Source organism: Ursus maritimus, unplaced genomic scaffold (genome assembly GCF_017311325.1).
Source record: "Ursus maritimus isolate PB19 unplaced genomic scaffold, ASM1731132v1 scaffold_33, whole genome shotgun sequence".
NCBI classification, from domain to species: domain Eukaryota; kingdom Metazoa; phylum Chordata; class Mammalia; order Carnivora; family Ursidae; genus Ursus; species Ursus maritimus.
Genome location: NW_024425897.1, coordinates 2,550,722 through 2,575,822, shown reverse-complemented (window position 1 = coordinate 2,575,822; position 25,101 = coordinate 2,550,722). Strand labels below are relative to the sequence as shown.

Sequence of the window (25,101 nt, the reverse complement as noted above, 5' to 3'; positions counted from 1 at the left end):
ATTTATTAATGTCTTTATTTGTATTAGAATGCACTCTCGGGGGGCGCCTGGGTGGCACAGCGGTTAAGCGTCTGCCTTCGGCTCAGGGCGTGATCCCGGCGTTATGGGATCGAGCCCCACATCAGGCTCCTCCGCTGGGAGCCTGCTTCTTCCTCTCCCACTCCCCCTGCTTGTGTTCCCTCTCTCGCTGGCTGTCTCTATCTCTGTCGAATAAATAAATAAAATCTTAAAAAAAAAATGCACTCTCGGATTTTTATTATATAAGATGGGTTATAATTCATGAGTACCATTTATTTTTATGCTTAATTTGACCCATTTATGCTGGTTTGTTTGTTTGTTTGTTTGTTTGTTTGAAATTGACATTTTTATTGAGATCCTGTAGGTGCCGATGCATTTAAAGGAAGTGAGACAGAGAGACCCCTTATACATTTTGCCTGATTTTCCCAAATGGGAGCTTTTTGCAAAACTATGGTATAATATCACAGCCAGGATATTGACTTGGACACAATCCACTGATCTTACTCAGTTATCTCCAGTTTTACTTGTATTCGTTTGTGCGTGTGTGTGTGTATGTGTGAGAGAGAGAGATTTATAGAATTTTATTACTTGTGTAGGTTCCTGTAACACAGTCAAGATACGAGTAGTTCCAGCACCATAAAGATCCTCCCTATTGTTCCTCTGTAACCACACCCACTTGGAGCCATTATCTGTGGTGGTAGAATTCTCTAGTGAAACCACTTGGGCCTGAGATTTCTTTTGGGGGGAGTTTTTTAATTATGAATTCAACTTATTTGATGGTTATAGGACTGTTCAGATTGTCTATTTCACGTTGAGTAACTTTTTGATAGTTTCTGGTTTTCAAAGAATTGATCCATTTCTTGTAAGTACTCAAATTTATGGGCATAGAGTTGTTCATGGTGTTCTCTTATTAACCTTCTTATGACTGCAGGATTTATAGTGATGTCCCCTATTTCATTCCTGATTTGTGTTTCTCCAATTTTGATTTTGTCAGTCTTGCTAGAAGTTTATCAATTTTGTTGGTTTTCTTGAGAACCAACTTTTTTGTATCATTGATTTTTCTCTATTTTCAATTTCACGTATTATTGCTCTTTATTATTTCCTTCTGTTTGCTTTCTTTTTCTAGTTCCTCTTGTACTCTCTGGACTCAGCCTTTTCCCAAAGAGCCTTGGAGGACCTGGGCACTAGTTATGCTCATGACTTTTGCGCCCTTTCAGTGGACAGAGCTAAGACGTGTGTGTGTGTGTGTGTGTGTGTGTGTGTGTGTGTGTGTATCTTGTATATAGATTTTTGATGCTAATTTAGTTGTTTTCATGATTATACATATATTCAAGTTTTCTGGTTCTTTTCCAGTCAATTTGATAAGTCATATTTATCTAGGGCATTGCCTATGTGTCTAAATTTTCTACTTGATTCTCATACAATTCCCTTAGCATTCTCTTATGATTTTTGAAGCATTCGTGTATATCATTATGACCTCCTTTTGTTGTTGTTGTTGTTGTTGTTGTTGTTGTTTTGGTTATTCTTTTCTTTTTATAATAATATTTTTTATTATGTTAGTCACCATACAGTACATCCCTGGTTTTTGATGTAAAGTTCGATGATTCATTACTTGCGTATAACACCGAGTGCACCATGCAATACGTGCCCTCCTTACTACCCATCACCGGTCTATCCCATTCCCCCACCCCCCTCCCCTCTGAAGCCCTCCGTTTGTTCCTCATAGTCTGTAGTCTCTCATATTTCATTCCCCCTTCTGATTACCCCCCTTTCTTTATCCCTTTCTTCTCCTACCGGTCTTCCTAGTTCTTATGTTCCATAGATGAGAGAAATCATATGATAATTGTCTTTCTCTGCTTGACTGACTTCACTTAGCATTATGTCCTCCAGTGCCGTCCATGTTGCAGCAAATGTTGAGAATTCGTTCTTTTTGATAGCTGAGTAATATTCCATTGTATATATGGACCACATCTTCTCAATCCAATCATCTGTTGAAGGGCATCTCGGCTCCTTGTACGATTTAGCTATTGTGGACAGTGCTGCTGTGAACATTGGGGTGCATATGGCCCTTCTCTTCACTACGTCTGTATCTTTGGGGTAAATACCCAGTAGTGCAATGGCTGGATCATAGGGTAGCTCAATTTTTAACTTTTTAAGGGACCTCCACACTGTTTTCCAGAGTGGCTGTAACAACTTGCATTCCCACCAACAATGTAGGAGGGATCCCCTTTCTCCTTTCCTCTCCAACAATTGTTGTTTCCTGCCTTGTCAATTTTTGCCATTCTAACTGGCATAAGGTGGTATCTCAGTGTGGTTTTGATTTGAATTTCCCTGATGGCTAATGATTTTGAACATTTTTTCATGTGTCTGTTAGCCATTTGTATGTCTTCATTGGAAAAGTGTCTGTTCATATCTTCTGCCCATTTTATGATTTGTTTATTTGTTTCTCATGTATTGAGTTTGAGAAGTTCTTTGTAGATCTTGGATGCCAGTCTTTTTTTTTTTTTTTTTAAGATTTTATTTATTTGACACAGAGAGAGAGAGACAGCCAGCGAGAGAGGGAACACAAGTGGGGGAGTGGAAGAGGAAGAAGCAGGCTCCCAGCGGTGGAGACTGATGCGGGGCTCGATCCCAGAACGCCGGGATCACGCCCTGAGCCGAAGGCAGACGCTTAACGACTGAGCCACCCAGGCGCCCCTGGATACCAGTCTTTTATCTTTAGTATCATTTGCAAATATATTCTCCCATTCTGTGGGCTGCCTTTTAGTTTTTTTGACTGTTTCCTTGGCTGTGCAGAAGCTTTTTATCTTGATGAAGTCCCACAAGTTCATTTTATCTTTTGTTTCTCTTGCCTTTGGAGATGTGTCATGAAAAAGGTTGCTGTGGCCGATGTCGTAGAGGTTGCTGCGTATGCTCTCCTCTAGGATTTTGATGGATTCCTGTCTCACATCGAGGTCTTTCATCCATTTAGACTTTATCTTTGTGTATGATGTGAGAGAGTGGTCAAGCTTCATCATTATGACCTCCTTTTGATTCCTAATATTATTTATACTTTCTTCCTTTTTTCTTAATTAGTCTAACTGAAGATTTGGCTCTTTGATTCATCTTTGTGAGTAACCAGCTTTGGGTAGTAATTGATTCTCACTGTTGTGTATCTGTTTTCTGTGCCCTTAATTTCTCCTGTCAGTTTCCATCCTTTTACTTTCATTAGGTTTATTTACCCTTTTCTTTTTCTACCTCCTAGAGTTAGACCCTTGTCTCTTTAATTTTTAGTTTTTCTAATATGAGGCATTAAAGTTTAATTTTCCCTGTACTTGCAAATAATAAAGTACACAGATCTTAAGTGCAAGTTTGTGGAAATTGTACGCATGTGTGACGACTTCCCAAATTAAGACGTGGAATATTTCTAGCCCTGCAGAAGACGCTCCCTGTCCTTCCGTAGTCAGTATATTTCCCTCTTCCAGGAAGTCGTTCTTATCCTGGGTTAATCATAGATCATATACTGTATTTACTCATAGTCTCTAATTTAATTTAGTGGCTTACATTTATGTTCTGTTGTTATTAGGATTTTTGTGACTATTCCATATGTGCTTAAACTCTTGGCCATAGGATTTTTTTATACATTTATTAGCTCAGGCTTACTGATGGCATTGTTCAAGTCTGTTTTGACTGCATGGTATATCTGTTGTTGAAAGAGGTGTGTTTTAATCTCTCACTGTGGATGTTGATTCATCCATTTTTCCCTGACAGTTCTCTAATTTTAGCTTTATCTGTCTTGAGGTCATGTTATCGAGGTCCTAAGTACTCATAATTATTATATCTTCCTGAACTGAACCTTTTTATCATGATTTAATAGTCAGATAGCCAGACTTTGAATCCAGGTTTGGCCTTGGACAAGTTTCTTGGGTTCTGTCCCTTGGGTTCTGTCCACATCAGGAAAATGGGGTAGCAGAGCACCTACCTCACCATGTTGTTGGGGGAGATTAGTTAACATATGTGCAGTGCAAAGAACAGTCCTTGTCATATAGAAAGCTCCCGATATATAGGAACTATTTTCTTTATTATTGCATAATATTTTTGTGCTAGCTTTCTTTTATTTATTTTATTTTATTTATTTTTTTAAGATTTTATTTATTTATTTGACAGAGACAGCCAGCAAGAGAGGGAACACAAGCAGGGGGAGCGGGAGAGGAAGAAGCAGGCTTCCAGCGGAGGAGCTTGATGCAGGACTCGATCCCATAACGCCAGGATCACGCCCTGAGCCGAAGGCAGATGCTTAACCGCTGTGCCACCCAGGCGCCCCTAGCTTTCTTTTAATATGCCTTTTTGTACTCTTAATTAATTAAGTCTTCAAGTTGATTTTGGCACCTTATTCTGTGCTGTTTACCCAGGATTTTTCTTCTTTTTTATTTTTTCCTGACTTAAATGAGATTTCTAGTTCTTTTTTTCCTATACTGGTTCAGAAATTCTGGTTACCCTTACATTTTTAAAGGGCATAATTGATTTATTTTTTTAAATCTAAAGACAGTGTCTCTAACTTCCTTCTGGTTAATACAAAGACCCTATATTGCAAGGTCAGTCTGAGATCTGAATTACAAATTTATAGAATTTGCTGCTCAGTGAGTAATTTATTTTCTCCTGAATGGAGCCTGTAATTTCCAATGGGCCAGTGCCACTTTGTGTTTACTGATCAAGTGAGGAAGACCTAGACTGCAGAGGAGCCTCATTTCTACGCACCGTGCAAACCCCCTTTTAAGAAGGCTTAAAAAGGGGCATTGGGAGAATGGTTAAAACCAACCCTTATCTTCCTTACAACCCTGCAGAGCACATGCCCTGCAATTTCAACTTGGGTATGCCTCCCTTTCCCTTCATGATGAATTCACAAGAGACCTTACAGGCTGCTGAGAACAAGTGTGCTTTTGAGCGAATTCTTTTACGGGTATCAGTCAAAAAGTTACCATCAGCTGGAACTGGAAAGCAGAGGGTTTTGTTTTTGGTTTTGTTTTTTCCCCAGTGGCAGCCATTTCAGCTCCAAAGCTCAGTTCTTGGAAGGGCCACTTCTTCTTTTTTTTTTTTTTTTTTTAATAATGATTTTTTATTATATTATGTTAGTCCCCATACAGCACATCCCCGGTTTCTGATGTAAGGCTCGATGATTCATTAGTTGCATATAACACCCAGTGCACCATGCAATACGTGCCCTCCTTACTACCCATCACCGGTCTATCCCATTCCCCCACCCCCTCCCCTCTGAGGCCCTCAGTTTGTTTCTCATAGTCCATAGTCTCTCATGCTTCATTCCCCCTTCTGATTACCCCCCTTTCTTTATCCCTTTCTTCCCCTACCGATCATCCTATTTCTTATGTTCCATAGATGAGAGAAATCATATGATAGTTGTCTTTCTCTGCTTGACTTATTTCACTTAGCATTATCTCCTCCAGTGCCGTGGAAGGGCCACTTCTTGACACCGGAGAAGACACACTTCCCTGTGCCCCTAAAAATAAAAAGTTAAAAAAAAAAAACCCAAAAAACCCAAAAGCTCTATATTGCCCTTAGCTCCAGTTGTTCCCCAGCTTCGGACTTACGTGTACTTGGTGTCCATTATTTTAGTTCTACTTTGTTCTTATGCTTCTTAAATGAATCACTTGTCGTTTTACGAAGTCCGCATTTATGTTCATCAGTTTCTTTATTATCTCTTCTTGCGTCCCACTTCTTTCTGGGTCCAGCTTTTTATTTCTCAAATACATTCTTAAGGAGCTCTTTGAAGTGAGGTTGTGTTGCCAGTGCTACACTCTTTTACTCTCTGAATGAAAAGTCTGTATTTTTTGACCCCAATCCTGAATGTTCATTTAGCTGGGTATAGATTCGCTGGTTAACAGTTACTTTTTCTCAAGACTTTGAAGATGTTTTATTGTTTCTGCCTGTTCCTTGCCCTGAACTATCATATGCCTTTTCTTGGTTTGTTAGGTATATTATACATTTTAAAACTTCTTATCTTCCTGCTCCACAAACAGGCTTTAAGCATCCCACTCAGGTGGCCAGGTACCCCAGTGTGAGAAGGTTGGCCTCTGCCATAAGTTCTCCTTCTTGCCCTCCCCTGACTGTGACCTAGTGATAGTCAAGTGCTCCAGTGAAATCCCCCATGCCTTTGCTTGTGTACTCCACCCTGACCCCCCCAATAAAGCACTTGCTGTGGGTCCTTGCTCCTTCTCTGCTGCCTACCCACTTGGCTGAGTGGCACACTTGGTGTTCTTCATGTGTGATCCCTGCTGACGTGCAATGACTTGGTCGGTCCAAAATCTATGCGTATAATACACCTTGTTTTCTTGTGCCTCCCCTGTGCCCCCGTTGTGGCCACACCGACTGACCATTGCCTGAGAAAACACAGAACAGTAGTAATCTTCATCTCTTGTTGCTTTTGAGAGTTTCTCTTTGTTGATACACTGAGGTTTCATCACATTGTGCCTAGTTATTGATTTATTTTTATTGGTCCTTTTAGGACCCCTAGGAATTTGTGTTTTATTAATAATGGGAAGATCTCAGCCATCATCTCTTTTTTTTTTTTTAAAGATTTTATTTATTTATTTGACAGAGAGAGAGGCGGCGAGAGAGGGAACACAAGCAGGGGGAGTGGGAGAGGGAGAACCAGGCTTCCTGCCGAGCAGGGAGCCCAATGTGGGGCTTGATCCCAGAACGTTGGGAGCATGACCTGAGCCGAAGGCAGACACTTAACGACTGAGCCACCCAGACGTCCCTCTTTTTTTTTTTAAATAGCTTTATTAAGATATAATTCACATACTTTACAATTCACCCATTTAAAGTGTACCATTCAGCACTTTTTAGTATATTCACAGGTAAGTGTAACTATTACCACTAATTCCATGTACATATACGTATACATTTTGCCGTATACATTTTATTAAGATTAGCTTCAGACTGATGCTAGGTTCATTTCAGTGATATGTGGAATGTTACCCCTTATAACCCTATTCCCATTCCTTCTTTCTGTGGTATTATTATTATACACATTAGGTCTGTTATTGTTACAAACGAACAAAACGTTGTTAATTACCACCTCCAGTCATTTCCTTAGCCTAAAACAGCTTTGCTTCCACACACCTCCTTTGGGCTGTTATTGGCAAACACAGACGTTACATTTCTGTATGTTAGAGACCCAATACTACGTTATAAACAGTATCTTATACAGTTGCCTTTTCAATCAATTAAGAGAAAAAAGTACTCATTTATATTGTCTTTCATAATTACATAATTATCTTTTCTAGTACTTTTTGGGTTTTGTATGGATCCAAATTCCTCTCTGGGGGTCACTTTCTTTTAGCCTTAAGAACTTCCTTTGGGGTGGGACACCTGGGTGGCTCAGTCAGTTAAGCAGTCAACTCTTGATTTCGGCTCAGGTCATGATCTCAGGGTTGTGAGACAGAGCCCTGCATCAGGTCCTGTGTCAGGCTGTGCACGGAGTGTGGAGCCTGCTTAGGAGTCTCCCTTTCCCTCTCTCTCTGCCCCTCCGTCCCCTCATGCTCACTCTCTCTCCCTCTTAAAAAAAAAAAAAAGAAAAAGAAAAAGAAACGAACTTCCTTTGGGAAAAAAGACTTCCTTTGATATTTCTTATAAGGCAGGTGTGAAAGCAACAAATTCCCTCAGGCCTTGTCTGTCTGGAGCAAGTCTTTATTTTGCCGTCAGGTTTTGAAAGCTAGGTCTGGGGGGCGCCTGGGTGGCACAGCGGTTAAGCGCCTGCCTTCGGCTCGGGGCGTGATCCCGGCGTTATGGGATCGAGCCCCACATCAGGCTCCTCCGCTGGGAGCCTGCTTCTTCCTCTCCCACTCCCCCTGCTTGTGTTCCCTCTCTCGCTGGCTGTCTCTCTCTCTGTCAAATAAATAAATAAAATCTTTAAAAAAAAAAAAAAAAAAAAGCTAGGTCTGCTGGATATAGGATTCTTGGTTGACGGTTTTTTTCTTTGAGCACCTTGAGTATGTTATCCCACTGCCTTTTTGCCTCGGTTTTTTCTGCTGAGAATTCAGCTGTTAGTCTTACGGGGGTTCTCTTATAAGTAACAAGTCCTTTCTGGCTTGCTGTGTTTAAGGTTTTCACTTTTTTCTTTGACTTCAGCCCTTGTACTATGTTGTGTGTTCTGACGTGTTTAGGCTCTTTGCTTTTATCCAACTTGGAGTTTGTTGTGCTTCCTACACATACAGGTTTTGTTTTTCAATGAATTTGGGAAGTTTTCAGCCGTTATTTCTTCAGATACTTTTTTCTGCTCCTTCTACTCTCTTCTCCTTCTGGTACTTCCATTTCGTGTATGATGGTACACTCGATGGTGTCCCACGTTTCTCTGAGCGCTGCTCATTTTTCTTCATTCTTTTTCTCTCTGTTCTAGCAGAGAACAGTTCTATGTGAGTTTCTTGCCCTGCAGATTCCTGACAATAAGAGCTATGTAGATTTGATTCCAGTCTTAAGTGAGGCGCAGACCCATGGCTGTGGGATTTCCGATGAGTTTTTTTAGATATCTGTACTCCATTTGGAGACTGAAACAAACTTCTTCTTGTGTCGCTTTGCCTTTCACTGAGCATGTGTCTTTTGGAGAGCTGCCCCTGCCTCATGCCTTGTCCCTTCTTCCAGGCATCTGTTGTGTCTGGGGCTGGGTTAGGGCTCTGAGTTTTCAGCTCCCTCTAGTCTCTGGTCAAGGCCATTTCTCTTCCTTTAGCCCCAGGTCAGCTCTGCACAGAGTTTATTGTGTGTGTCTCAGGACTAGTGGACCATCTTTGCAAGCAGAACCAGCAGCTTCTTGGGAAAATCATTGGAGACACATTCTCAAATGTGTTGTAAAATGGTTAATATGCATGGCAGCTGCATCTTAAAATTGAAGAAATCTCTTAAGTAAACTGCTTAGGCAAACACTTGAAAGCAAACACTTGTCCACGGGCTTTCCCCTGGAATCTAGCACTCTTCTCTCTCCCAGCTCTCTGGGCTTATGGCCAGGTGTGCCCTAACCAGGTGTGCTTTGTCCTAACAGTGAGCTGTAGTGACCTCTCTCAGATAGCCACTCCCTGTAGCTGTGGGCCAGACACACACTTCAGCACTGGGAGGGCTCTCAGGTTGATCTTGCCGACTCCTCTGTTGTCATGTCTGCTGCCTAGACCTGGGTTGGGAGAGTCAGGGCTCCTTCTGCCAATAATGCATATATATATATGCATGTATGTGCTTGTTGCAGGTCAAACATGCGTTGACATCAAGGACAATGTGGTGGATGAAGGGTTCTACTTCACCCCCAAAGGAGACGACCCATGCCTGAGCTGCACCTGCCATGGTGGGGAGCCCGAGATGTGTGTGGCTGCCCTCTGCGAGAGGCCCCAGGGCTGCCAGCAGTACCGCAAGGACCCCAAGGAATGCTGCAAGTTCATGTGCCTGGACCCAGGTGAGACTGATGGTGGGTCATGTGTCAGCCCCCCCTATTCTGAGCTAGAGCCCAGATGTCCCTTTGCTTTCTCAGTGGCGGGGACTCATGAGAGCGCATGACATGTGTCATAGCAGTGGTGGCAGCATTTGTTTGCAGAGCTGTCCTGCCAGCTTTGATGGCCAACTACTCTTGTGGGCATGTGTGTGTCACATGACCCAAGCTTCTCTAGCTGCCACCTCACAGGTTGGCTTGTGTCAGCTCTCAGGTAGGTAACAGTTATTGTACACCAGTGAACTTGAACTTGAGAGTGGGTGTCTGCTCATGAATCAGCTGTAACCGATGGCTTCAAACCTCACCTTTCTCCCGTCAAGACTTACGTCCCCATTCGAGCTCTTTTCTGAGTATGGTGATGTGGAGGGTAATGACAGTTTTTATTGCTTACAGTCATCGATTTTTGCTCTTAAAGTCTTTTAGAAAAAGATTAAATATTACCCTCAGTTTTGAGAAAGAAACTTCCTACTAAGTGGTGTTTGTGGTTAGACACTATGCAGGCATGTGGTCTCTAGAAAGCCCTCTTTCTTTCCTTTCCGGAAAAAAAAAAAAGAGAGCAGCAGGTAGCAGCCTGCTCTGTACGACCATTAGTGGGCATCACACTCCATACAGCATGCTGGATTATTCTTCACATCAGTGCAGTTGGCATCTCTGTGAATTCATAATCTCAAGAGAAATGTAAATCAAAAGTATGAATTTGTTTTTTTATCTTGGCAGTGTGAGAGAGACGTGGACAGGGACTTGTGGAAGTCCCTAAGCTCATGGATCCTGTAGAAGAGAAGCTTGGGCAGGGCGTGGTGGCCATCTCCATCCTCCAGGGCCCCTGTGGAGGAGAAGCTGGTTTGCCTAGTGCTGGTGGGACAGGAGCTGGAACTGGTGTATGAGGGCCACAATAACTAGAGCTCTCGTTAAGTAGAGAGTTGGCAGTGTCCCTGCATGCCAGGAAGGCCTTCTGGGGGAGAGGGCAAAGCAGTGTCAGAGGGTGTCTGAGGTTTGGCCGAATCAGACACATTGGCACATGTCCCAGATGTGCAGTCAGCTGTGAAGAGTACAGAGGAGCCTACCAGGGAGAATGGAGCTCAGTGAGGGTACACTTGGGCCTCCCCAACTCACAGAGTAGATTGTATCTGCTTATATAAGATGCATTCCTGTGGGATTCTGACAAGCAATGATTGGGTGCTTACCAGGTCTCCTGTTTCCTGGCCACATCACTCTGAACCTCCAGCTCACTTACCTTCCACAGGAGTCAGACTCTGGCTTTCACAAGCCACATCACCTGGATTTCTCATTCCATATCTTAGTGTCTACCAGTATTGCCTTACCTCTCCCTCCAGGCTTTATCAGAATGACCAGACCTATATAAGGCCTGTAGGGCCTGCCCAGTCCTGAGGACTTCTCAGCAGAGCAGGGCTCTCAGGGCATCTGGATGAGACCACGGCTGCTGCAGGCCATTCTCCTGTGCAGCCAGAGCAGCTTTTCCAGGGCATCTGCCTGCCTATTGTTCAGCCTTACTTTTCAGGCTCCTAACTGCTTCCCAAGCTGAGCATTTTCTCCTGGGAAGTGCCTATATTCCAACAAGGACAGACACACTGCCACCCAAACTGGGGACGTTGGGAGAGTATCCCCTTCAAGAAGACAAGGATATCTGCTCTCACCACTCTGTTCAGGGTTGTACTAGGAGGTCGAGGACAGTGCCAGAAAATGGAAAGGTATCCAGACCAGAAGGGGAAAATGAAATCACCTTTTTTTTAGTAGATGATATGATTGTCTGCATAGAAAATCCCAGAGGATCTATAAGAAAGTTACTACAACTAGTAAGTGTGTTTAGCAAGGTCTCCACATACAAGGGCAAATATAAAGCTCCACTGTTTTTATATATACTACCTGTGAACAGTTGGAAATTGAAATATCTAAGAAAAGTACCATTTATAGTAGCACCAAAAAAACATGAAATACTTAGGTATAAGTCTTACAAATATGTGCATAGTTTGTATGCTACAAAGCATAAAATACTGATGAAAGAAATTAAAGGTGTAAATAAAAGGAGAGGTATACCATGTTCATGGATCACAAGACTCAATATCATTAGGCAGTTAATTCCCCCCGAATTACCTATGGATACAATGCTGTCCTAACCCAAATTCCAGCAGACTTTTTACAGACATTGACAAACTGATCTAAAATTTATGTAGAGGAGTGCCTGGCTGACTCAGTCAGTGGAGCACATGACTCTTGATCTTAGGGTTGCAAGTTTGAGTCCCATATTAGGTGTAGAGATTACTTTAAAATTAAAAAAATAAAAAAATAAAATAAATAAAACTTATGTAGAAAGGCAAAGGAATTAAAATAGCTAAAACAGTTTTTGAAAAGAACAAAGTTGGAGAATTCATGGTACCTGATTTAAAACTTACTGTACAGTCATAGTAATCAAAACAGTGGTATTATCAAAAGAAGAGACACATAGATCAGTGGAACAGAATAGTCTAGAAATAGTCCCACACTTATATGGTCAACTAATATTTGACAATAGTACAAAGGCAATTGAATCGAGAAAGGATATCTTTTAACAAATGGTGCTGGAACAATTGGACATCCATATGCAAAATATATATACACACACATATGCCTTTAATTACACATCTTACTATGTATAAGAATTAACTCAAAATGGTCATAGACCCAACTGTAAAACCTTAAATTGTAAAACTTCTAGAAGAAAATATATGCTCTAAAAAAATAAAGTCTGTTAAAAGAAAATAGAAAACATAGAAAAATCTTTGTGGCCTTGGGATAGGCAACATTTATAGCTGACATCAAAAGCATGATCCACAAAAGAAAAATTGATAAATTGTACTTGATCAAAATTGAAAACTTCTGCCTTTTGAAAGTTGTTTAAGGAAATGAAAAGATGAGTCACCATCAGGGAAAAAAATATTTGCAAAACAAATCAGACAGAAGTCTTGTATTCAGAGTATATAAAGACTCTAAAAACTCAAGAAAGCAAACCACTCTGTTAAGAAGTGGGGAAAAGATTAATATGACACTTTACCAAAGAAGGTACGTGATGGCAGCTGAAAAGATGCTCGGCGCTAGTCACTAGGGGAACAGATTGAATCCACTCGGGGTACCACAGCTAATGGAAGACTAAAATAGTACAACTGCCAACACTGAGCGGTGACCCAGGTGCAGAGCGACTGCCCCTCTCACAGTGCTCTTCCCCTCCCATCCTGCACTGGTGCCCTGGGGCGGCCTGGAGTCATGAGGCTCCAAGAGGTGAGATGAGGTACCCAGCTGTGTAGCTGCCAGGAACAGAGCCCATGTTAGAGTCCAGGGCATCGCCCTCCAGTTCCTGCNGAGCTGCTGCTTCACCTGCTGTCTCTCGGAGATTTGAAACCGTTAACCACGTAATCAAGCTCCGTGAAATGGAGTTCTTCACGCACAGGCTGGGCAGCCACGTGGAGAGGACCTGGCATCAGACCAAGGGTCAGGCCAGGTGGGCTTCAGGACACCTTCAGTTCCAAAAGCATCTACCCCAGCAGGCCACGGATTCTGGGGCCCAAGGGCTAGCTACGCACCAGTAGCCTGGAAGACAGAAGACAGCCCCCCGCCTGGTATTATCCAGAGCCCCATAGAGGGACCAGCCATGGTGTGAGTCCCCAGGGACCCAAGAGCTGCCTTCTGGCTCCTAGGACAGTGCTGTCTTCTTTGTGTCTGACTGCAGGTGGCTTTCTTCTAGGGGATGCTTTCTCCTTCCTGGTAATCAGCATGGAGGGATGGTCAGGGACCTTGAATGTGTCCTTGGGTTTATTTTGGAAGTGATTAATAAGAGTCATTGCAAACGGACTGCTGCTTTAGGCCCCCTTGGGATCTCTGAGCTGGCCACCAATTAACACATGTCAGCAGCCCCCTGAGCTGACAGACTTCCTCCCACAGACAGAGACAGAATGTTCCCTTGAGACTGGAAGAGGATCAGAGGCACCAAAAAAGCAGCTAATTGGTGAGAGGATGTATCCTTTCCACATACATACTTCCCAAGTGTTGTCAGCATAAGTGCAGCTTTGAGGGAAGCTCTCTGGCCCTGTGCGAGGAGGGCAGGAGTGAGCTCGGACCATCTCTGTTGGTATGGAGCAGGCTGGGCCAGCTGAAGCAGCAGAAGGGCCACAGGAGCCCGGTCTCTCTCATGGAATCCATGTTGGCCACGAAGTGTCTTCTTGGGGCTGGTGGCTGGGGACCTGCCCGCATGGCTGTCACGGAGTTGGAAGCCGACAGTTCTTCCACCCATGTGGAGTCCTGCTTCCAGTGGCTACAGGTCACTCTCCCCCGCCCCCACACACACCCCCACTGAGGCCTCCGTGACCCTCCCTCTGGGTGGTGGAGGCAGGTATTCCTGGCACCACTTCCTGGTTCTGTTACTCTATGACTTGGTGCGAGTGGCCCGGCTCACCTAGGTGAGAGCCCCTGGCGAGGTCTGTCACGCTGTCAGCTGTAGCTGCCAGGTGCAAGCCTCTTCCCTCACCCCTCGTCCCGTGATCATCATCTGTGCTCCCCCACAGCAGCTCCACAGCAGGCACGTGACAAGCACTGGGGCACCAGAGCGACGCAGGTGTCTCCACATGGGCACTGTCAGCGTGTGGGGCTGAGCACTGTGATGTGGGCCCTTGTGCTCAGCAGGGTGTTGACGGCATCCCTGGCCTCTACCCGCTGGATGCCAGGAGTGCCTCCACCCTCAAGGCATTGATGGTGAAAAAGTGTCTCCAGACATTGCCAGATGGTCCCTGGGAGTTAGAGTCGCCCAGGTGAGCATCCCTGGTCTAGGGTCCAGGAGCTTGGTCACATGTGCCTGATTTTGTACTGTGTGGTTGGGGGCACAGGGGCCCACAACAGAGATTCTTAGGCAGAAGGGGCTCATCGCATGGAACTTAGTCCTAGGTTGGAAGGTAAAATATTTTTCCTGGCCCACGATTTACTTCTCTCCTTTGGTGTTATCACAGTATTCATGACTCTGAGCTGGTTCATTTCTGCCATCTCGCCTAAGCTCGTCACGTGCAGGGAATCAGGAAGCAAATGCTTTTCCACATACCTGCCTGGTGGTGAAAGGCTGTGGCCTTGCCATAGCACTAAGCACCTGGGGGGTTAGGCGGTCCTTTTCTGAGAACAGCCGGTTTCCTTCCATCCTTGTAACAGATGGCAACAGCCTGTTCGACTCCATGGCCAGTGGGATGCGTCTGATTGTTAGCTGCATCTCCTCCTTCCTCATCTTGTCGCTGCTGCTTTTCATGGTCCACCGGCTTCGCCAGAGGCGGCGGGAGCGCATCGAGTCCCTGATTGGAGCCAACTGTGAGTGCGCCTGGCCCTGCCTATGATGGCCACAGTGGAGGCCCGGCTCCAGGCTGTGTCCCGTTTGGGGTGGGAGGGCACAGGAAGCAGGAACGGGCAAGGAGGGAGAGGATGTTGAAAGGGGTGCCCCAGCGTGTCCCTGTCCCACCCACTCACCTGCTCCTGGGCTGAGCACACACATGGGGAACTAGGGGAACTGTCCTGGGGACCTGAAATAGGGCTCCCCCGGCTCCCCGGCCCTCCAGGCCTTGAAGCAGGACCCGCAGCTGCCACTCTGTGTTCAGATGGGTGATGTTACCTTTTCTGGCAGCCTGGACCGTGAGTGGGCCACCTGCCGGGGGCACAGGGGCAGAGCAGCAGACGCCTGGAGCTGTTGGGCAGCTTAGGGTGTGACTTGCCTTCCTCAGCTCAAGTTCTCTGCAGTGAGCAGCCTGTGCCCTCAATAGAGCTGCTGGAATCGCTCCTTGTCTCAGCGAGCAAGCCAGGCTCCCCAGCGCCCGGTCGCCCAGTCCGTGTGGGGAGCGGTGGGATGGTGGCAGACCCCGAGGGCTCGAGGGCTGGAGGGCTCCGAATCAAGGTGGTGGGAGTGCTGAGGGACCGTGCCAGCTGCAGTCGGGGGCCTCACGGCTCTGAGAGTCAGCGCGGTCCTTCCCCAGACCCTCGGTTCTCACCAGGCCGGCCTCAGCTGGAGGGCTGTGGTGACAGCGGGGCGGCAGAAGTGGCAGGAAGTAGTGGTGGGCTGCACGTGTGTGGGGGCCAGGGATGCCCTGAAGGAGGGGGTCCGGGTGAGAGATTCTGGGCTCTCGTGTGGGCAGCCGGGCACACGAGTGTGACTGTTGGGATGCCTGATCCCTTGGGCCTGGGGGTGGCAGGTCCAGCCTCAGGAGGGGGTGGGTGACTCGAGCTGAGCTGGGCATCTTTGAGGGACGTGACTCTGTTGCTTGTCTCTCCCTGCGGTTGCCCAGTGCACCACTTCAACCTCGGCCGGAGGATCCCCGGCTTTGATTATGGCCCAGATGGGTTCGGCACCGGCCTCACACCACTACACCTTTCTGATGACGGGGAAGGCGGCACGTTCCACTTCCACGACCCTCCGCCTCCCTACACCGCATACAAGTACCCGGACATCGACCAGCCTGATGACCCACCGCCACCCTACGAGGCCTCCATCAACCCTGACAGCGTGTTCTACGACCCCGCAGGTGCTTCCCCCCCGGGGACAGGGAGCAGCGCTAACTGTCCGCCGTGTGCAGCAAGAGGCTCAGGGGTCCTCCTCCCCAGCCCATAGGACCCTGAACCTCCACTTCTTCCTGGCCTTCTGCTTTCCCTTTGGGCTTCCCTTTAAGGTGGAAGGAAGTGCCGTCTATCGGTAGGCGGGCTTTTCCCAGGGGTGCCCGTGCAGGTGAGCGCTGGCAGTGCCCACGCTGCCACTGGCCTTCTTCCCGTGAACAGCTGTTAGCAGGCAGCCCTTGGGGCACACCCAGCTGGGCTCTGTGGAGAACTGGGGAGCCAGGTGCTGGTGGTTGTGGGGACAGGGCAAGGCCAGAGCTGCAGGGTCCCACCCAGAGCCAACTGCTTGACCGTAAAGACACACGTGTACGTGTGGTGAGCTGAAGAGACACCATCATGACGTTGCCTCCTGTCTGGAAGCAGTTCTGTGAAGAAAGCATTGGTTCTGTGTTGTTGGCCCGATGACTTGAATCTGTTGTCCATCTGATACCACGGAAGCTCATTCCTCACAGAGCTGTGTAGCACAGAGGGAATGCCAGGTTCCTCACCCACTGCCCGGCTTGTCCCTGTGCCTGGTGTGCAGCTCAGGTGGCCCATGCCGTTGGCCCATGTGTTAACACCCTCTAACACGCACGAGCCCCCCTGCGGTCCACCGGCGGGCAGTACCCTGCTCCAAGGTGGCTGGTTCCCTGCACACCCACGTACAATGCTGTCCTGGGGCCAGCAGTGCGATGTTCACTGGGACTGTGCCTCTGTGGTCTGTAGGCGAGACCTGGATTTGACCCTGCACACTCAGATTGTCAGTTTGCTGTCAGGGGGGGTCAGGGTAGAACACGCTTCCTGCCAGGGCTGCTGCTTGTGCTCCCCAGGGCCGGGCAAAGGGGCACGCTGGGCCCTGATGCCCCAAGCTTTGGGAGAAGTTCTGTAAGGAGCAGGCACACTGAAGGGAGTGGGCTGCCACAAAGCTTCCCTCAAACCAGAGATTTCTGCAGACCCCTGTGAGGTTCACAGAGCTGCCTGCTCCGGCCCTGCCCCCTGCATTCTCATCCCCATATTCCAGCCACAGCGTGGCCACTGCCGGCCCAGTAACTTCCTCATGTCACACGAACCCTGCTTTGACTCCCACCAAGTCCGAGAGGACTTTCCCTCTCCCCTGACTTTGTTCTGCTGACTGTCAAAGCATGTCCCCCAACACCGCACACCATGGCTTGCTCATAGCTGTACCCCTGCACCTCGCACCTTGCCAGGTGGCAAAGGGAGGGGTAAGCACAGCTCCCCCCCAGCCCTACCATCGTGGGAGCATTCAGACAGGAGGAATGTCCCCTGGTTCTGCCCAGCCCACCCTCTTCCCCTGTGCCAGACCCACCATCCTGCTGACACCCTTCTGTCTCGCTGCAGACGACGATGCCTTTGAGCCAGCAGAGGCCAGGCCGCCGACCCCAGGGGATGGGAGCGGTGACGGTGCATCACCCCGGCGCCTGGAGCACCCTCTGCCCACCGCAGGGGCCTCTCTGGCAGACCTGGAAGACTCGGCTGACAGCAGCAGTGCCCTGCTTGTGCCCCCTGACCCTGGCCAGATCGGGAGCACCCCAGCCACAGAGGCGCTGCCGGGGGGCAGCCGCCATAGCCGCAGTTCCCTCAGTACCGTGGTGTAGAGGATGGCCCAGCCCACGGCCCCAACGGGTGGAGAGCACCTTTTTGCTGTCAAGAAAACCTTGATCCCCGTGGGAGACTTACAGGGCCCCTGAGTGAGCCTGGACCCAGCCGCATGGCCGCACACCCACTGATGGCGTGCGTGTGCACACACAGACCACACTGGCCTCCCAAAGGAGCAGACCCCTGCACCGGGTCTCCTGGAGGGCTCCAGAAACATGCATAGCTGTGGGTCCCTGTCTGTTTCTTTTCAAATGGCAGAAGAATGACGAAGTTCGTTCGGACCACACGTTTCAGAAGTAGGGAACAAAGAAGGCACTGTGGGCAGGGGCCAGACCACACCTGGCTTTGGGGGGCTTGCTCGCCGCAGCATGCCATCCGGAGGAGCCTGCCAAACAGCCACTGAGCCCCGGCGGCGGGAGGGGCGCAGCCACGCACCTGCTGTGTTTGTGCCCTGTCAGTATTGTCCGCGCTTGGTCTGCCTCAGGCTAGACGGCCTTGGAGGTTACACAGGGACTGCTCTGAGGATTCCCCCCCCCGCCCACCCAGCTGTGAACATCAGGGGTGACCCTGCCCTGGGCTAGGGGCTGGCCTGGGCCTCTGGTGCCCGAGGCCCTGAGAAGGGGATCCTGGAAGGAGATCGAACTCTCACTCTGTCTTTCCAGCTGGGCTCTGCGAAGCCCAGTTCTGTGCCAGGAGGCCCTGGCCCCACCCTGTCTTTTTTCTCCCCAGCATTGCTGTGCATGGCTCCCCCCAAGAGGCAGCCCTGGAGTTGGGCCAAGGCCCTTAGCCACGCATGAGTGTTCTGGCCCCGGATCCTCCGTTGGGGGTTGGGGGCTAAGCCGGCTCCTGTCTGCTACCCTCTGGAGCCCCCACTCCTATCGAATTTGTCCCTGGGCCTGGCCTGTCCCCCACCCCATCTTGTTTGTGCCATAAAGGGTTGTTTCTTTGTGGGGAGGGGTGGCTGAAATGAATGCCCTCGGCTGTGTCCATCTCCTGAAAGTCCACTTGCACACTGTCACCACTGGGGCGGTGTGCCCAGTGGCCGCATGCCGCCTTCCCATGCTCCTCAGCAGCTCGGGGTGCAGGGTACCCTGCCCAGGGGCCTTTGGACCAAGGGACCCTGTTGCCTGCTCCTGGGCAGTGGTCTCCTGACACGGGGCTTTTAGCATTTCTGAGGTTTGGAGATTAAGCGGGTTCTGTGCGATTTTTCAGCACATCCATATCTTTTCTACGTTGAATGTCTGGATCTTTTCTTTTTGTGTGTGCGCGTGTCTGTGTGTGTGTACATATGTGTCCAGGTTTTGCAGGTGGTGGCGGTACACCAGAACTCGGGCGTGGGGCCCCAGTTTCCCAGGCCAGCCGTGACGTCTTGGGTGGCACTGAGGCACGGCCAGGTTGGCACCTCCGCCCCTTGGCTGAGAGCATGGAGCCCTGCTCCTGGTGCCTTGTGTAGCCTTTCCAGACCAGCATGCAGTGACCAGAGGGTTGACTAGAAGTGGGTACTTTGTGGTGACAGACCTCGGTGGCACGTTCTCACACTCTCCCATTGGAAACCCGTTGTGTTCTTCCAGTATGGAATGAGATTTTTTAGTTGCCCTACACAACTTTCATCCCCCGAGCCGGCCAGAGGTGTAAATTCTGAACTGCCTGTCCAGGCTCACAGGATCCAGAGTGCTGGAGGCAGGCCCCAGGCAGGCGGGCTGCATGCCAAGCAGGCCTGAGCTCCCCTTGCCAAGGGCTGCTCCTTTGAGAATGGCATCCCCACACTGGCTGCTGAAGACGAAGCAGGAAGCGTGTTGTGCCTCCAGCGTGCTGGGCTCAGAGCAGCTGAGGGCTGGAGCAGCAGTCACGGGTCTTACTGGTGCCAGGTGAGTGTCCTGAGCGTGTCTGCTTTGGAGTGACCACCCCAGCGGAGCACAGAGGGGCCTGACCTCTACAGCTGAGAGTCCTTCACAACTCCCATGTCTCTGGCCCATGCCTCGGAACCATGTGTGGAGGGCAAGGCAGTGGCACAAGGTGCATGGGACTGGGGAGCTCCCTGTGGGGACTGAAGGACTGCTGGGGCCAGTCAGGCACACAGGAGGCATTGAGGAGGGAGTGACCAGAAACGGTGGGCCTGCTTCCGGACTGGCCAGGGCTTTGTCCCAGCACCAGGGTGCTCAGCCCGCTGGTGTCCAAGGCCCATGAGCAGTGCTGCTCCAGACCCCCACCTGCTGTGTCTGCAGGAGTTGGCGCCCAGGAGCTGACCTCCCCTGGAGGGTGGTTGTGAGGGGAACAAGGCGGGAGCTGGGGTCTGTCCGGGGGTCCTCGGCCTCCTGCCCGGTTGCCACCCTTTCTAAGATCTGACTGTGCTCCATGGTCTGATGAAGAATCCCGAGGCCAACCCCAGCGAAGACCCTGGTGCTCCTGTGAGAGACTGGGCCCCCAGAGGTACAGGCCAAGCTCTCGGGAGGGGCCCCTCCCCCAGGTCCTGACTTCCCTGGTGGAGGAAGGAGTTGAAACTGTACATTGTCTCTATGCCTGTTTTTTATGTTTTCCTTTCACTAAGGGTTTTTAGTTTGGGTTTATTTTTGGTTGGGTTGGCACTAATCCTTTTCTTAAGATGCTGTGAGAACCATTTCATCCAAATGCCAAATAAATTTGTGTTCTGGAAGAGGCGTGGTCAGTCCTTGGTGTGACCCAAGTGGGGGCGGGAGACTCCAGCCAAGTCGGGGCTGTGCGACCCCGTGGTGGGGATGGGCGGATGAAGGGGTCTGTGCAAGCCAGACCAGACGCAGCACTCCACGATGCCCCTGCTGCTTCTGCTCTCCGATTATGGCCCTTTCAGTAATTTTCCAGTTTGTGGTGGAGAACAAAGGGGTGCCCAGGGGACTCAACCTCAGACGGGTCCTTGTGCTCACCTTCCTAACCCAGCATTCCTGGCAACTGGCTCCAGGTTGGGCATTGGGGGCCCAGGGGCTGGGTGGGTGAGGGGCCAGGGTTAGGAAAGAAATAGGGAGCCCCTTGATGGGGATAGGAGCCTTGAGGACAGGTCCCTCATTCTTGAACACACCTGCTGGGGTCATGAGGGGTCCTGAGTGCCATCAGCATTGCTGACAGCACCGCTTCCCCAAAGTGGGAAGAGCCTGGCCCTCTGGAGATTGGAAAGAGGTATCACCCCACCCCACCACCCTCCCTTCACCCCACTGGCACAGTCGTGCTCACGTCCACAGGCACACACATTGCCAGATACAGAGCTCTTTCCAAACTGTCACCTTCCCAGTTACACCAAGGGACAGAGAAATCAGCCCCACTTTTCCAGGAGAGCGAATTGAGGGAACGGGCTCAGGCCACAGCCTGGGGTCAGGGCCGTGGGAGAGCTGCAGCTTCCCAGATGGTGGAGTGATCCCCCAAAGGAAGGTCTTGCCCCAGGTGTACAGGGGGGATACCTGTACAAGAGAGGCTATGGGGCAGGGAGTGGTCCCAGGCCCACAACAGAGAGGAAAGACTCCCTCCCACCCCAGCCTCAAAAGTCAAGAGCACTGGGTTTCAAGGTGCCCTCCTCCTTGATCTGCTGTCCTTGCTCGGTGGCCTTGGCATGTCACTCCCGGTCCCCAGCCTCCATTTCCTCATCTTTAAATGGGCATCCTAGCGTCACGCCCATTCACTGAGAGTCCGGTTAAAGCACTTCGCTTCAGTGAATGCCAGCGATTGTTGCTGGCACACGGCCGCAGCTCTGGGATCAGAGGCGGTGCCTGCTGATCTCAGACCTCTGTCTTTCCTGCTGGTGGCCCTGCCTGGACACCGCCCCCTCGGACCCTCTCTGCAGTGGCCTGCCAGTGAGCCCACAGTTAGCCACGCCCCTAGCCCACCCCACTAACAGCCGCCTCGCCTGCCCCACTGTCCTCTGGCACCTTCCAGTCCTCTGGAGTCTGTGGCTGCTGCACCATGCAGTCTCTGGGCTTGGTACTCGCCTTCCTCACCGTGCCACTGGTGGTGTGCGGGGACCCAGAAGGTGAGCACCTGGACCCTGCCCTTCTGCTCAGGAATCAACACTTCCTCATAGCTCCCCCTTCTCCCTGTTAAGCCCTGCCACTGGGAGGTTTCCTTGGGGGAGGAGATATTGGGGTCTGGGACAGAAGAGCAGGGTCTGTGCTAGCCTCCTCTGGCCTAAGCCCTGCACCCCCATTCCTGGACCCTGACTGGGATGGAGCTCAGAGAGGACTCAGATGGCTGTCCCTCATCTCAGTCCCCTGTCCACTATCCACAGGCACCTGGTGCTACGACTCCCAGGACCCGAAGTGTGGTGAGGACAGAGTGTCGTGTGAGGCTGTGTGGGATGTCTTTGTCCTGTGACCACTAGACAGTCTGGTGCTAGTGTGACCCAAAAGCTGTGGCATGCTGAGCTGCTGTGGTCTCTGCAGGCTTCTGTCTGGAGTCCTGGGTCGCAGGGGCTGTCTGGGCACCAGAAGGCATGCGCGTGACCGTCCCCCTGCATGTGTGTCCAGGTCTGTTGCTGGTGTGACCTGGATCCTTCCACGTGTGCCAAGCTGTTCGTATCGGTGGGGCCTGTGAGCCTGTTGGTGTGACCAGCCCATGCGCGAGCAGGGGGTACAGGCGCCCAGTGTGGGCGCGGGACCGTCATGCCAGGAGACCATTCCACCCCCGTTCCCTGTGGGGCAGTCTCCCTGCAGGTGACTGTGTGTCAGAGTATGGTCCAGACCGGGTGGTGCCAGCCTGCGTAAGAGTGTCGCAAACACTGTGGTCCTTTCAGGTCAGCAGGGTGTGTGAGGCAGTTGTGGCCTGTCTAGGTGTGTGTGGGATGGGGTGAGCAGGGATGAACTTCCTCAGGCTGGGTAATTCTCTGTGTATGTGTGCAAAGGAGCACTGTCTTCCTCTGTGTACCCCCAAGTTGCCTCCCTGACCGCCCCCACAGATTCCTGGCCTTGTTCCCTCAGGCCCCACCCACTGGAAGGAGATGGCCCCTGCCTGTGGGGGCCCAGCCCAGTCCCCCATCAACATTGACCTTCACCTGGTCCAGCAGGACCCCACCCTGGGACCTTTCATCTTCCAAGGCTACAGCTCAGCACCTCCAGGCCCATGGACCCTGGAAAATGATGGCCATACAGGTCAGTATCCTGGGACCAGGACCCCCCACAGACAGGAGCAGGAACCCCCTGGGAGTGGGAGCTACTACTCCCCACCCTCCCACCCCCCCCCCCACACACAGGGATCAAAATCTCCACAGTCAGCATCAGAACGGCCACACACATTGGTAAAGACACTCTCAACGGGGGTCATGAAGCCCCATATACAGGGGTCAGGACCCCCCCAACAATAGCAATCAGCCATTGCCCCCTAGGACCGGGAGTCAGGACATTCCCAGAAGTCAGAGCCCCCCCCAGCACCAGGATGCCCCAGAAGTCATCACAACCCCCCCATATCACACATAGCTGTGATGGGTCCAAACTCCAGCCACAGGAGGGCCACCCTCTCCCCCGTCCTTGCAGGGTGGATTATTTCCCCTGCAGTCTGCTGACCCACAGAGGGGCCTGGATACCAAATGAGGTCCTGATTCCATGGAAGCCTAGCTAGGGAGCAGACTGGCCCGAAGGGGACCTGTGCTGGCACCCTGGGCTCTAATAGCCCACGGGTGGGCAGGTGGGAGGAAAGAGAGAGTCACACGCTCCTCTACCTTCAGTGCTGCTCCGCCTGGACATTGGCCCGCAGAGCCGCCTGGAGATTCGGGGCGCGGGGCTGCCCCTGCCTGCCTACCGTGCACTGCAGCTGCACTTCCACTGGGGGGGCCCTGGGCGAGCAGGCTCAGAGCACAGCCTAGATGGGCAGCGCCGCCCCATGGAGGTGGGCTTGGGCATGGGGTAGGGTGGTGGGAGAGCCCCGTGGAAGGGGCAGCTGGTACCTCTCATGATCTGTGCCTCTCCAGATGCACGTGGTCCACATGAACACCAGGCACCAGAGCCTGGAGGAGGCTCGAAGTCACCCTGACGGGCTGGCGGTGCTGGCGGTGCTGCTGGTGGTGAGGGAGGGACAAAGGAGCTCTGTGACTTCTTGTGCTCTGCAAAGGGGGCAGAGTGGGCCTGTCCAGTCTGGGTGGGGCTGTTGGAGGAGTGCATAGGGTTTGTAGGATTTAAAGGGTTCTGTGGGAGGATGGGGCCAGCCAGAGGTCTCCCAGCTACTGGGAGCCACTTACAGTCTCCCCTAGATCCCCTCAGAGTTCCCCCTTTGGAGGCCCGTCCACTCAGAGCCTCTCTCACTTGGAGACCCCTCCCCAGGAGCAGGACACTGACAATGCCAACTTCTCCGCCCTTGTGTCGGGCCTGAAGAACGTGTCTGAGCGCGGTGAGGAGCCACGGGGTCGCGGCCGGGGCTGGGGGTTGCTGGGGGCCGGGGCGGCCGGGCACAAGGAGGTCGGTTCCAATCCCGCCTCCCCTCCCCCGCCCAGGGGTCTCAGTGAATCTGGCGGCCACCTTCCCGCTGGCCTCCCTGCTGCCCGGTGCCTCCCGCCTCTCGCGCTACTACCGCTACTCAGGGTCGCTGACCACGCCCGGCTGCCAGCCCGCGGTCGTCTGGACGGTCTTCGAGGACGCGGTACCCATCGGGCGCGCGCAGGTGGGGCCGCCACCCCTTCCCTGGACGGGGCTGCCCTCCTCCTTCCCTCCCCGCCGCCGCCCCGGGCCGCCCACGTCTTGACCTGTCTCTGCCCCGAACCCTCAGGTGGCCCAGTTCCAGACTGTGCTCCAGGCCGGGCTCCCCGGCTCGAGCCCCGCGCCGCTCACGGACAACTTCCGCCCGCAGCAGCCTCTCGGGGGGCGCAGGGTCTCGGCCTCTCCCGGCGCCTCCATCCGCGCGGCTTCGGGCCCCGCGCCGCCCCTAGCCCGTGTGCGCGGGGCTCTGCTAGGCCTGGGGCTGTTTGTGGCTCTGCCAGAGCCCCTAGGAGCCAGATTCGACCCCTTCCCGCAATAAACGATGCTCAGAGTGACCTTGCCCTCGCGTCCCTTGCGGGGTGGGGTGGGGTGGGAGCGCACCGCCTCTCCCACGGAGGCCGCATTCCTGCCCTAGCCCCGCTGAGGCCTCGGTGTGCCGCCCAACAGGGAGACCCCGAGCCACCCTCCCCCCATCCCATCGCAACCAGTCCCAGACCCCCACCCAGAACACCCAGACCTCCTCAGATTCCTCTGAGAGGGAGAAGGTGCCCCCATTTCCAAGGAGAAAAACTCGCAGGTCGTAGAAACACCACTTGCTAAAATCTAAGACTACATATTTTATTTGAAAAAAACAAGCTGGCTGACTGACCCCAGGCCACAGTACGGGCTAAAGGGTGACTTCAACGGACTGGTTCCAGGCTCTGCTGCAGGCTGTGCTAGGTGAGTGCGTCCTGGTGACAAGGACAGCTA

The 25,101-nt window shown here is 51.2% G+C and overlaps 2 protein-coding genes across 2 annotated transcripts in view; both read left to right on the top strand.

Moving 5' to 3' along the window:
• DGCR2 (DiGeorge syndrome critical region gene 2) overlaps positions 1–20,360 on the top strand; it is an 89,515-nt gene extending 69,155 nt beyond the window's left edge. Inside the window, exons 7-10 of the mRNA XM_040619570.1 lie at positions 9,248–9,451; positions 14,669–14,821; positions 15,787–16,023; positions 17,450–20,360. Of these exons, the coding sequence (XP_040475504.1) occupies positions 9,248–9,451; positions 14,669–14,821; positions 15,787–16,023; positions 17,450–17,706 (851 nt within the window). The 3' untranslated portion in view covers positions 17,707–20,360. The remainder of the gene's footprint in view (positions 1–9,247; positions 9,452–14,668; positions 14,822–15,786; positions 16,024–17,449) is intronic.
• Positions 20,361–22,398: 2,038 nt separating this feature from the next.
• LOC103669302 (carbonic anhydrase 15-like) lies at positions 22,399–24,670 on the top strand. The gene is made up of 5 exons (XM_040619398.1): positions 22,399–22,815; positions 23,631–23,723; positions 23,980–24,046; positions 24,150–24,316; positions 24,422–24,670. The coding sequence occupies exons 1-5, from the start codon at positions 22,801–22,803 to the stop codon at positions 24,668–24,670; spliced, it is 591 nt and encodes a 196-aa protein (XP_040475332.1). The 5' UTR covers positions 22,399–22,800.
• The last annotated feature ends 431 nt before the right edge of the window (positions 24,671–25,101 follow it).